The sequence below is a fragment of the Hyperolius riggenbachi genome, chromosome 12 (genome assembly GCF_040937935.1).
Source record: "Hyperolius riggenbachi isolate aHypRig1 chromosome 12, aHypRig1.pri, whole genome shotgun sequence".
NCBI classification, from domain to species: domain Eukaryota; kingdom Metazoa; phylum Chordata; class Amphibia; order Anura; family Hyperoliidae; genus Hyperolius; species Hyperolius riggenbachi.
In genome coordinates this window covers 154,059,737-154,073,521 of record NC_090657.1, presented here as the reverse complement: position 1 = coordinate 154,073,521, position 13,785 = coordinate 154,059,737, and the positions used below count along the sequence as shown (strand labels likewise).

At 46.6% G+C, this 13,785-nt stretch overlaps 1 protein-coding gene across 1 annotated transcript in view; it reads right to left on the bottom strand.

Annotated features, from left to right (window-relative positions):
* LOC137542351 (BPI fold-containing family B member 4-like) overlaps positions 1-13,785 on the bottom strand; it is an 86,744-nt gene that overhangs the window by 53,796 nt on the left and 19,163 nt on the right. The window contains exons 5-7 of the mRNA XM_068264191.1: positions 11,408-11,512; positions 2,337-2,480; positions 2,193-2,256 (exon numbers count right to left, since the gene is read on the bottom strand). Of these exons, the coding sequence (XP_068120292.1) occupies positions 2,193-2,256; positions 2,337-2,480; positions 11,408-11,512 (313 nt within the window). The remainder of the gene's footprint in view (positions 1-2,192; positions 2,257-2,336; positions 2,481-11,407; positions 11,513-13,785) is intronic.

Genomic DNA, 13,785 nt, shown 5'->3' with positions numbered 1-13,785 from the left:
TCTTAATAACTAAAAAGTATCTCTATAACCGGCGATCTGAGGGTCTTCCCCCATTCACACAATTTAATTACAATCCTTTATTGACCGTGTAACCTAATACATTTTTTTAAAGTAACAGGTTCATGTTAGGGTGTAGAGTAATCTTTCACTTAATAAATATTATTTTCTGTTGAGGATTCCAGCAATATTCACATAAAAAATAAGAGCTTTTCATCAAAGTAATCTTTATTATAGAGGAACTGTAGTGAAAATAATTTATAGATTATTAAGTCAGTGTTTGCCCATTGAAAAATCTTACCTCTCCCTGATTTACATTCTGACATTTATCACGGGTGGTGATATCTTTAGGCGAGTCAGGTGATCTGTACGGGACCTGTGGTTGGGTCACAGGCTCCTACGATTGCGCAGGCGTTCCCTGCACCTCTTGTGATTGCGCTCCCATGTCAAGGAGTGCTCTATGCCTTTGCAGTTCACAAAGACTGCAAGGACAAATTGCTACCAGCCACAGGAGCGTTATTGTGAGAGGCGCATGGCGCACGTGCATGTGCAGGAGCTTGCAACCCAGCCGCGGGTTGCGATCTTACGGAGGGGACAACAGCAGCCTGGAGGAAAAGGAAATGCACCGTTGCAGTGGATAGACTTTTAGGGACCAGAAGAAGCCTCAGGTAAGTAAAGCTTCACTAATTTCTGTCAGGTGCCGACAAATGTACTGACTGTATTCGCTTGCTGTAGAGAGTTGGAAATTCTTCAGAAAAGATGGAAAGTTTCTGCCTTTGTGCAATCTTAACAAAGTCAAAAGATCAAGGGCGGGTGGGCAGCAGGCTACACTGAGGGGGGGGGGGGGGAGGGTTACCTGGCTACCTATACTGGAAGGATGGGGTCATCATGCTATCTATATGGAAGAGGGAGTAATTTGGCTTATTATACTAGTTGGAGGGGGAGGGGGTTCATTATGGCTGCCTATACTGGAGGAAAGGGGGAGGGGTTATCTGGCTACCTATACTGGAGGTGAGAGCGGTGGGAAGGGTCATCTAGCAGCCTATACTAGAGGGGAGGCTCAATGGGCTACCTATAATGGAGGGAGGGGGAAGGGTCATCTGGCTACCTATATTGGAGGGGGAGGGGTCATCTGGCTACCTATACAGAAGGGGGGGGGGGGGCAACTGCTGACAGTGGCCTTGGGTGGTAAAGAGAAGAAATCTGGCCATGCCTGATTGGCTTTCTGAAATTTCTCACAGGCGGCAACATCTTCAGTGCTGGCAAGTGATCCCTGCAGAATGTACGTTACCGAAGGCTTTAAAGCCAGTACACAATCATTGCTGGTCTCCCAGAATGCTCTGGAGGAAGGGGGGGGGGGGGCTACAATACCTCATAATAAACAGCCTCAATGGGAGGGCGGGGCTACATACCAATATACAGCAATACAGTAAATAGCTATAGGAAGTTTACTGAGGCTGAAAACAGGATACTTTTTGTAAAAGTGGTTATTTTGAACAATTTCTTGCATTCTACTATGTGCCGTTACAGTTCCTCTTTGATTAAAGAGACTCTGAAGCGAGGTAAAAACTCGCTTTTTAGCTTATAATCATCATGGGCATGCTTGCCCCAGCTAAAACGCTGCTATCCCGCGGCTGAACGAGGGGTCTTTACCCCCCAAATCCCCCAATGCAAAATCCACGACCAACTTGGTCGTAGATTTTGCTGCTGCTGGAGGAAGGGCTAACGGCTGCAGCCCTGCCTCCATGCACGTCTATCAGCGGCGGATCTCCGCCTCTCCCCCGCCCCTCTCAGTGAAGGAAGACTGAGAGGGGCGGGCAGAGGCGAAGATACGCGCTGATAGACGCGCTGTGAGGCAGGGCTGTGGCCATTAGCCCTGCCTCACCAGGAAGAGATCCCCGGCGAGCACGGAGTGGATTTGGGGGGTAAAGACCCCCCGTTCAGCCGCGGGATAGTAGCGTTTTAGCTGGGGCAAGCATGCCCATGATGATTATAAGCTAAAAAGCGAGTTTTTAACTCGCTTCAGACTCTCTTTAAATTTATTGCAAAAAAAGGTACATACATGCACAAATGTGCTAATTAAAGCAACATGTACAGTCTCATGAAGGTAAAGTAGAGGTTTAATCATTTTCCCACAATGCCTTTAAACTAAACCTATTTGTATAAAATATTAGTAGTTCGCTCTGGATGCTTACAATTCCAGGTAAGATGTTCTGAAGAACATTGGTCAGCAGTCCATCCAAAATCCCAGAAAGCAATCTGTATAGATACACATGATTACATTTGTTACTGGAGTATTTACATTTTCACATGTATGAGAAGGCATTATGGCCACTTACCCTCTCAGTAGTCTGATATTTATGCCACCAAGCAGTGCACGGCAGTCTTCAATTACTAAACGGGGAACTCCACTTGCCTCCTGTGTTAGTCTCGTTTTTGCAGTAATATTTACTTCAACCAAGATGTCAAGAAATCCTAAGAGGCTTTAAAAAATGCAGGTTTGAAGGAAAAGTATAGTATTTATACATTTTACTCAGGAAAATAATAAAGCTAGAATTTGAGTCAAACCTTCTGCATCCTATGAACAGACAGTGTAACTGGTATGGTCAATAAATCGATACACCTGAGATGTTTACATGTAACATTTCAAACGTACACTAATGAGCCAAAACATCAAACTCGCATGCCTAATGATTTTGTAGTTCCCCTTTGTTGCCACCAAATTTCTGACTTGTCAAGGGATGGACTTCACAGACCTCTGAAGAAGTCCTGTGGAGCCAGAGCATCCTGTCATGCTGCCCCTACCCTTTGGAACGCCTCACCACACCCAATCAAGACAGCTCAAACCCAATCAAAACTAAAAAGCTACCTGTTTACTCTGGCATTTATGATCACATAAGTTTTTACCCTGTAATTTATCACAAAACACAACTATTCATTGATGTGTGAAAAGCCTATGTGCTTTGGGTCCTATAAGAGAAAAGTGCAAGTGTTTTGTTGTTGGTATAAAGCACAAAGTTGTTGTTAGTTGCAGATCCTTCAAGCCATTTATGTTTTTAGGGCATTGATTGGACTTGTTTTTCCAGCACATCCTTCTAATGCACAGTTCAGAGAGGAGATATGGTTTGAACAAGAGAGACCATAAGTAAAAGGCCTTCTAGATAGAAGGATATCCAAGAAAAAGTGAGATCCCCTAATACTTAAAGAGAACCAGAGATGAAGCACCCTCATGTATTTTACCATATATATCAATGGGAACATGACAGTAAACACCTACCCTGCTCTCTGTTTCATTTTTCTCTGCTAAATCTGCCTGTTATCAGCCCTGATCAGAATCCCCGAATGAGCATTCAGTCTAGGTTTTTCCCGGAATGATTATACCTGAGTCAGTCTTCTGTGATGTCTTTTCAAGCCCAAGCCTGCCCCCTTGTGACTCTGCTTTGCTGCTTCAAGGATAAATAGCAGGAAATCAGACCCAATAGGGGGCAGACTTGGGCTTGAAAAGACACCACAGAAGACTGACTCAGCTATAATCATTCCAGGAAAAGCTAGACTGAATGCTCATTCAGGGATTCTTATCAGGGCTGATAACAGGCAGATTTAGCAGAGAAGATTGAAACAGAGAACAGCGTTGGCGTTTACTGTCATGTTACCATTGATATATTGTAAAATACATGAGGGTGCTTCGTCTCTGGTTCCCTTTAAGGAGCAGATTGTGCTCAATAGTGTTTAAAGTATAGTACAGATCAAGAAGTATGAGAATGGAGTAATGGCCTTTGAATTAAGCTGTTAGGACACAGGTGTTAAACACCAGGCCCGTGGGCCGAATCTGGCCCTTCACACCATTTTATTCGTCCCTCAAGAGCTTCAAGTCTGTAGGATTGAAAGCAGCAAATGACAGGAGGAAATGAATCCATGCTGTATACTGGCGGCCCTTGAAATATCCAGGGATATGGCATGCCATTGCAGATGTATGCACGTGCACACAGTGGCGTATCTAAGGAGCTATGGGCCCCAGTGTAAGTTTTACATTGGGCCCTCCATCACTATATACATAACAATTGCAGTGCACAAAAACCTGCCAATGACAACTACAGTATCAGAGGTGCAAGAGGGGGATGGGAAACAGTTTGTTAATGATTACCACTATTTAAAGCATCTAAAGAAGTAAGTATTACCAGCAAAGGACCAATAAAGAGCTAATACTGTGGTTGAGGGTGGGCCCAGGGGGCCCTGGTACGGTCACGACTGTGACGAATATTACGGAAAGTCGTGCGCAAAATCGCCATCGACTTTCGCATGGTCGTGCACAGTTCCTGTCAGTCTTGGGTAAATGCACAATAGATGTCAATTTCCCTCTCTCTTACTGAGAGAGGGCAGCCCTCCCCCACATCCTGTTCAGGTCAGGAAAGAATTCACAAGTGGCCAGACCACCTGGGCAGCAGCCTTTTGGTCACACAGCTCATGTTCCACCAAACCAGCTCAAACTGGTTGAACTTCAAATTTCCCTCCAAGCTTATAGCTTCACACAATGGGAACATTTACTTTATTAATAATTCAAGATGGGTTTGGCACAGAAAGACAACAAACACATTTCCTGATACCCAGAAATCACTTCAATCACTCACATGATTTATAATTTTCTGGCTATCAGGAATCAATAGAGAGACCACTTTATCCGGCCTGCGTAGAGCAAATTCGCCAGACTAGGCGTGTATAGTCTCATTTAATACAGAGTCGCATGCTGCTTATGAATATGGTCTCGGATTTGCGATGCACCCATCTGGGGCGGAATTACACAAATTATTAATAATTGGTACCTTCCTTGCTCCAAGTCTGTGGGTGGCAACCTGACTGCCAGGAGGTAACCCTGCCTCAAACACACCTACTTTCCAGGTAGTGACCGCCCCAAAACTCTGGTCAGTAAAAAGCGTTTGCAAGGAACTCCTCCCAGTTCTCCAAATTCCATCGACTAAGGAACGTCTATGCAGGCGCTAAGGAGAGCCAGCGCCTGCAGTGTACAAAGGACTTTTAAACTGAATGCCTACTTTTCCACTGGACTATTTTCTTCATGCTTCAAATCGACTGCTCAGCTAACTAAGTAAGAACTTTCTGATTTTATTCCTTTTATTTTTAAGCTCTGTGTTTTATATGTTAATAGGTGTATATAACTGTATGTAATGCATTTGTGTTATTAAACGTTTAAAAATCGTTTAGCGGTTATGACCTGTTGCTGAACATACACAACCGTACCTATTCTCCTGAACTCGCTACCCTGTGTTTAATAGAAGTACACCTTTATAACCCATATGCGAGAACCCGGCCCAGATATAACGATCTGACCCAGGTTCCTGCATACTGCTAAGGGTTAATAGAGCGTTCTCGAAGTCCTAGTAAAATTACAGTAGCGGGCTGTGTAACTCGCTTGGTTGCAGATCTTTGAATTGTATATGTGTGTGGAGTGATTCGGTTGGTATCAGAACGCTCCCTTCGCGAGTCAGTTCATCAAATTGCGAACGCGGGTTACCCTTCGTGATGAACAAATGACCGTGTAAGAGGATTTCTGACGCTGATCGACTGACCCACCCACAGACCGGCCTAGCGGTCTGTGACATTGTTTGGCAGCTTTTTGGGATTTGTGTATGTTCAAAACATCAACGGCAACGTTATTTGATTAACCTGCCAGAACAGATCAAAAATCTGTGGTCGATAACCGGTGCATTACCATTTATATAGACTAAACGTGTAGCACAGAGTTCCTCCCCAATCTCTTTTGCTATCCTATCTTTTATTTGGCAAAAGTGGCTGCAGCAAGATACAAGAAAATGTCAGTGGCAGACCTAGTAAACTTGTGTGAGGAAAAAGGCATTGTGACTTATAGAAAAAAGAAATCGCAATTGATCGAGGACTTGTTGCGACTGAATACCCAGCCGGAGCAGATGCTGGGAGAGCACACTCCTGGTTCAGACGGTGCTGTAACTGGGGCAGAGGAAAGTGAGCGGTTGGAGCAAAGCAACCCACTTCCAGACCCAGAGGAAAACGGTACCGCGTCTGAACCGGTCGCTGTAACTGCTGAGGAGCATGGTGGCCGGCAGGAGCCCGCCCATGCCAACCTGTTCTGAGTTCCTGATGCTGGAATGCAACCTGGATTACAAAGGCTGTTGGAGACAAATCCTGAGCTGTACATGCAGATTGTCAGAGAAAATGCTGACCGTGCAGAACGCCAGCGCCAGGCGGAAATAGAAGCCTCAGAACGCCGGGAGCAGGCAGAACGGGAAGCCTCCGAGCGCCGGTGGTTTGCTGAGAGAGAAGCGGAAAGAGAGGAGAGAGCAGCCGCACGCAGACATGACCTTGAAATGGCCAACCTGCGAGCGCAAGGCCAAAATCCCTCGCAAAGTGCTCCGGAACCCCGGCCCACAGCAGGCCCGTTTGGGACTCCAAAGTTTAAATTCCCAGAAATGGAGAAGGGAACCGACCCGGACACTTATTTACACTCCTTTGAAAAGACTTGCCATCAGCATCATCTGCCCCAGGAGCAGTGGGCGAGATATCTGACACCCAACTTGCGGGACAAAGCGCTTGAGGCGTTTGTGGACTTACCCGCTGAGAAAGACAATGACTATGAGGCGATAAAAGCTGCAATTATCGCCAAATACCAGTTGACCCCAGAGGTCTATCGCAAAAAGTTTCGCTCCCTGCAGAAAGGCCACACCGACTCTTACACAGACCTGGAGAGTCGCCTGCTGACCGTGTTCAGGCAGTGGTCACGGGGCCTCAAAAAAGACTCTCACCAAGGTCTGGAGGACCTCATCGTGCAGGAGCAGTTGCTGAACTGCTGCACTCCAGATGTCCGGCAGTTTGTCTTGGAGCGGAAGCCTGAATCCGCCAAAACTGCCGCAGAACTTGCAGACACTTTTGTGGCCACCCGTGTGCCGGACAGCCGCAAACCTCCAGCCCAGAGCTGGAGAGGGGGGAGACCTATGCGACCCAGCTCTCCTCCCCCTGCTAACCGTGGGAATCGGGTCCCACAGCCACAGAGGCCAGATGCTGCACCTGCTACTCATCCGCCTGATGCCACATATGTTCCGAAGTGTTACCACTGTGGACAGCGAGGACACCTCAAGTCTGCCTGCCCTGAGGTGAGGACGCCGTCTCCAGAGCCTAGCACAGAAGTGGCTAGCGCATCCTCTACTGCACACGCCTACCTCGTCATGGGAGCAGCAAATCCTCAACTTTCCGGAAATCATCAAGTCATGGAAGTTAACGACCAGATCGCTGTTGGTTTCCGCGACACAGGCGCAGAGCTTACCTTGGTTCGCTCTCATCTTGTAGCCAGGGAGAATTTCCTGCCTAATGAGCGTGTCACACTTTTGGGAGTTGGTGGCGCACACGCACGCATCGCCAAAGCTCGTGTTGTTCTCGATTGGGGAAGGGGCCGCCAGTCAAAAGTTGTGGGGGTGACAGATGACATCCCAGTGCCTGTGCTGTTGGGCACTGATCTTGGCACCCTACGATCCTTTTATGAACCTGTGATCAACACCCCGGATTGCCAGTCTGGACCCACTCAGGTACTGTACAAGCTTGGGGTGGGACAGAGGGAGGCAGCAAGGGTAATGGTACCTAGCCCTCCTAGGGAAGGAGGCAAGGAAGCGGTACCTGTTTCTAATGGACAGCTGTCTTATCACGGTTTGTCTGATTCTAAACCTGTCACTGTTGTTCCAGATACCTGTGTACATGATGTGAAAAATGAACGTAACTGGGATGTTAATGTTGTACCAGATGTTGCTAATAGATTTCATGCTGAATCTCCTATTACTAAAAATGATTTATGTTTAAGTGTGATTGCCTCTAACCTAAGAGGTAACAGTCTTGTGTTGCCTGGGTCATATCCGTGCTTGGCAGTGGAAGCAGGCCAGGTGTCAGAGCAGGCAGCTGGGGGCCTAGACCTCCCCTCCTGCTATGACAGCCAGAGTGCTCCACCATTGCCTGCTGTTTACAAACAGCTGGTGGAGACAGGCCGCACCTTCCCTGTCTCACCCTTGCATGTTTTCCCCTTGCAGAAGCAACCCAGTGCAAAACTGCCCAGAGGTCCGCCCTCTATCCTTCCTGGAGAAGGGGCAAGCCTCGCCACCCCGGTAAAGGCTGATTCGTTTTTTAAAATGTGCTCTAATGTCCACCTAGGTTGTGCTGACCAAAATGTTGTGCCAAGGTGTAGTCAGTTAGAGCAGGGGTATGCCACGCTGCTTCCAGATTCGCAGGCTGACACCCGAGAGTCAGGAAGTGACCCGGATGTCAGCCAATGACTCTCTACCTTACAGGAAGCGCTACGCAAACCCAGCCAGGCCTTTAGAGGTAAGCCTGTTGGTGTGCATCGCACCGTCAGCAAAGCGGCCACTGGGACACACCGGACCATGAGGCCTTATGCTTCTGGTGAGTTGTCTAAAGGGCAGTCAGATAAGAAGTCGAGAACCCGTTCAGTAGCTAAGCGGCGCGTAGAGCGGGTCTGGCAGACTCACTCTGTGCGTCCGACTGGTAGGGGGAGATGTGACGAATATTACGGAAAGTCGTGCGCAAAATCGCCATCGACTTTCGCATGGTCGTGCACAGTTCCTGTCAGTCTTGGGTAAATGCACAATAGATGTCAATTTCCCTCTCTCTTACTGAGAGAGGGCAGCCCTCCCCCACATCCTGTTCAGGTCAGGAAAGAATTCACAAGTGGCCAGACCACCTGGGCAGCAGCCATTTGGTCACACAGCTCATGTTCCACCAAACCAGCTCAAACTGGTTGAACTTCAAATTTCCCTCCAAGCTTATAGCTTCACACAATGGGAACATTTACTTTATTAATAATTCAAGATGGGTTTGGCACAGAAAGACAACAAACACATTTCCTGATACCCAGAAATCAGTTCTATCACTCACATGATTTATAATTTTCTGGCTATCAGGAATCAATAGAGAGACCACTTTATCCGGCCTGCGTAGAGCAAATTCGACAGACTAGGTGTGTATAGTCTCATTTAATACAGAGTCGCATGCTGCTTATGAATATGATCTCGGATTTGCGATGCACCCATCTGGGGCGGAATTACACAAATTATTAATAATTGGTACATTCCTTGCTCCAAGTCTGTGGGTGGCAACCTGACTGCCAGGAGGTAACCCTGCCTCAAACACACCTACTTTCCAGGTAGTGACCGCCCCAAAACTCTGGTCAGTAAAAAGCGTTTGCAAGGAACTCCTCCCAGTTCTCCAAATTCCATCGACTAAGGAACGTCTATGCAGGCGCTAAGGAGAGCCAGCGCCTGCAGTGTACAAAGGACTTTTAAACTGAATGCCTACTTTTAAACTGGACTATTTTCTTCATGCTTCAAATGGACTGCTCAGCTAACTAAGTAAGAACTTTCTGATTTTATTCCTTTTATTTTTAAGCTCTGTGTTTTATATGTTAATGCAATGTATTCTAATGGGGTTGAACCCGGTGGCGTTGGGCAGCACGGTGGCGTAGTGGTTAGCGCTCTCGCCTTAGCGCTGGGTCCCCGGTTCAAATCCCAGCCAGGTCACTATCTGCGCGGAGTTTGTATGTTCTCCCCATGTCTGCATGGGTTTCCTCCCACATCTCCAAAAAAAACATACAGATAAGTTAATTGTCTTCCCCCTAAATTGGCCCTAGACTACAATACATACATAGACATAGGACTATAGCAGGGATTAGATTGTGAGCCCCTCAGGGGGACAACATACTCTGTACAGCGCTGCGGGAGATGCCAGTGCTATATAAATACTAAATAATAATAACCCACAAGTGCGATTAGGAGCATCGGTATTGCAGAACATGCAGCATTTTTGGCGAGTTTGCGCTCAATGCAAAGTATTTAAGCGCTGCAAAATCGCTTTTCAAAGGCATTTTGCGTCGATTTGGGGGCCAAACTTTTTGTACCTGTAAATAAAGTTAGTTATACTTACTGAGTGTTTCGATGTCCGGCCCGTAGCCCTGCAGAAGAGGTCACAGGCACTTCTCTGATTGGTCCTTGAGAAGCACCTATGACCTTTTCCGCTAGAGGACGGGGCTATGGACTGAATCCGGACATCGGGACACCTGGTGACTATAACTAAATTTATTTACAGGTACAAAAAGTGACAAATCAGCAATCAGAAGTGCTGTACAGTTTACTGTACAGCGATTTAAAGCGCCACCAATCGCAAATGCTAAATACCTAGGAATCACTGCACATAGTGCTTGCGTGATTAAAAAGCACTGCAGCCAAGTGTGCTCCAGGCCTTAGACTGCTTTGTAGAATAGAGTGTGTTCCTAGAGTCATTTAGAGGTTTTTTTTCTATAAGCAAGTTTCGTATTAATGACGCCATAACAATTTTTTGTTAAAACTGTAAAATATCCTTAGTAGGCATTGAAAGCATTAGTAAGTATTGAAAAGATAATGGCCCTTCTTCAGTTCACTTTTTCTTCTAAGTTTTCTCTTAGGACAGGGAGTCTAAAGCCAAATGTGGCCCCCGAGCTTTTTCCAGTGGCCCTCAAAGCTTTTGTGAGATTTGAATTGCATGCAGCCCGTAGGTTGTTGCTGCGGTGCCACATGCATCAATTTTTAGGGCCATCTTGTGTCATCACTCTGCCTCTCTCTCCGCTCTCCTGTAGTCCCATAGGTAATAATATAGGACTACAAAGAAATGGCCGCTGGAGTGTATACTTGGTATACACTGGAAAATATGTCGGCCATTTTGTAGTTCTATAGTGATTACTATGGCACTCTGGGAAACAGCCGCAGAAGTCCTGATTGAGGAGGAGGAACAGCAGAGGGGGGAGAAGAACAGAAACATGGACCTAGACTTGATAAGTGATGGGTAGCTGCTTATGCCAGCAGTAGCCACTACGCCAGCAGCAGCCACTAATTAGCAGTCACCACTATCTCAGCAGCAGCAACCACTCATTAGAACTTGCACACCGAAGGGGACATGGCGAGAGCATCTTTAACCACTCCCCGACCGCCCATAGGTGGCCAAAAGTACGCGTTTATGCACGTACGTGGGTGCGCGTGTACATGTGCCCCCCTCGTGGCACCAGCGGCTGTATCTTAATCCTCTGCTCTGCAAAGAGGAACGTCCGTTTTGCCGGAAGTGGTTAATTTTACTAGATCGGAACGCTAGCAATGTTAAGATCGGTAATATGGCCCTTGGTCCAAAATGTTTGAACACCCCTGTCCTAGGAGAACATTTTTCATTTTCTGTTTTAAAATAACTTTCAGCAATTGCAAAAGGTAGGTAAAAAAAGAACTGTCAATATTATTCAGAGTATTTTTTTTGTTAGCTGGTGGCTTGAAAGGCATTTTATTGAAAAGGTGTCAAAATATCACCTAGGAGAATAAAAGTTAATAAGGGCCATTATTGCTCTTACCTGTTACCATTAAGAGCCACTTTGGTGTATAGGTTAAGATAAACACCAATGCCTGGCAGAAGGTGCAGTGACACTTTAGGAAGAGTTAGGTCTAAAATCCTAAGGCTGTAATAGAAACCAAAAAAATTAATTGCAGAGCAGTTAACATTACGTAGGACAAAAAAAAATACAAGTGTTACAAAATTGCAAGACTATTCTTAAAGGATACCCGTGGTGACATGTGACATGATGAGATAGACATGGGTATGTACAGTGCCTAGCACACAAATAACGAGGCTGTGTTCCTTTTTTTCTTTCTCTCCCTGAAAGAGTTAAATATCAGGTATGCAATTGGCTGACTCAGTCCTGACTCAGACAGGAAGTGGCTACAGTGTGACCCTCACTGATAAGAAATTCCAACTATAAAACACTTTCCTAGCAGAAAATGGCTTCTGAGAGCAGGAAAGAGATAAAAAGGATCAATAGTTCATAGATTTTAGCTCTGGCATACTTCAATGAATGTGTCATTGAGCAAAAACAATAAAAGAGTTAAAACTTAAAAAGTAGATTTGAACATAAAATAAAACTGGGGACTATCTTAAAAAGTCATTTTTAGGAGAAGGAAGATAGATACAATCGTTTATTTCATTCGTTTATTTTCGCCTCGGGTGTCCTCTAACCACGTTGTCCTCTAACCACCGAGGCGATTGAAAAAAAAACCTAGCTTTACTTACCTGGAACTTCTTCCAGCCCCTAGAGGTCACGTGTGTTCCTCAGTGCAGCCCTGGTCTTCTCCCGGGTCCGGCTGGCCGCCTCTGAAGTATTGCCGAACACCGATGGGTCGTCAACTTCAGCGCATGCGCTTAAGTCAACGGGAGCATACTACGCCTGTGCAGTACCACTGTGCAGGCGCAGTACACTCCCAATGACGTGGGCTTTCTTGCGCATGGTGTAAGCGCATGCCCGCACATGCGCAGAAGATGCTGACCCATCTAGGGTCAACAATACTGCATAGGCTGCCAGCGAGACCCAGGAGAAAACCGTAGCTGCAGTGAGGGACACACACCTCTAGGGGCTGTAAGAAGCCCCAGGTAAGTAAAGCTAGGTTTTTTTAAATCACCTCGGATATGATGAATGATGCAGCAGTGAAACCCCAAATGCTACCTGAGAAATATAATACCATACACGTCCAGTGAAAAATGGCGCTGGTGAAATAATGGCACACGCTTCCGCCCGATATTTGTTTAAAACGATATTTATTGTTTTAAAGGTTATAATGGTACAGACTTTGCGAACGTAATTTATTGTTTTAAATCCTGCTTTTTGTCCTGCCTGAACGTTATGTATCATTTTAAGCCCTGCTTTGCTGCCATTTGAAAATATGTCCGCACGCCGACTGTAACGTTTAATAGCAAAGCCCCCTTAAAGAGGATCTGTAACATGAAAAGATCCCCTGGGGGGTACTCACCTCGGGTGGGGGAAGCCTCCGAATCCTAATGAGGCTTCCCACGCCATCCTCCATCCGTCAGGGGTCTCGCTGTAGCCCTCCGTGGAGTCCGTGCAGCGGTGACGTCAATATTTACCTTCCTGGCTCCTGCGCAGGCGCTCTGACGGCTGTCGGCTCCGAACTACACGGAAATACCCGATCGCCGTCGGATCTGCTCTACTGCGCAGGCGCAAGTTTCCTGCGCCTGCGCAGTAGAGCGGACCCGAATGAGATCGGGTATTTCCGTGTAGTTCGGAACGGAAAGCCGCCACAGCGCCCCCGCTGGAGCCAGCAAAGGTAAATATTGAACTGACAGTCGGCACAGTCGCCGGCTGTTCGGAGGGCTGCGGCGAGACCCCCGTGGGACAGAGGACGGCGTGGGAAGCCTCATTAGGATCCGGAGGCTTCCCCCACCCGAGGTGAGTACCCCCCAGGGGATCTTTTTAATGTTACAGAGTCTCTTTAAAGAGAACCAGAGATAAAGCACCCTCATGGGCTTGATTCACAAAGCGGTGCTAACTGTTAGCACGCCTGTGAAAACCCCCTTAGCACGTCTAAACAAGCTTTTCGCGCATAAAACTTTACGCGCGCAAAACTTTATGCGCGTAAAACTTTACGCGCGTACTGCACAGAGCGCAGGGCGCACCGCACGAAGTGCCCATTAAAGCCTATGGGACTTAGCGCGCGTAAAACTTTGTTTTGTGAATCAAGCCCCATGTATTTTACCTTATAAATCAGTGGGAACATGACAGTAAACGCCTAATCTGCTCTTTGTTTCATTGTTCTCTGTTTAATTTGTCTGTTATCACCTCTGATAAGAATCCCGACTAAGCAGTCGGTCTGGCTTTGCTAAAGAATGATTATAGCTCAGACTGTGTTCTTTGGTGTCTTTTCAAGTCCAAGCCTGCCCCCT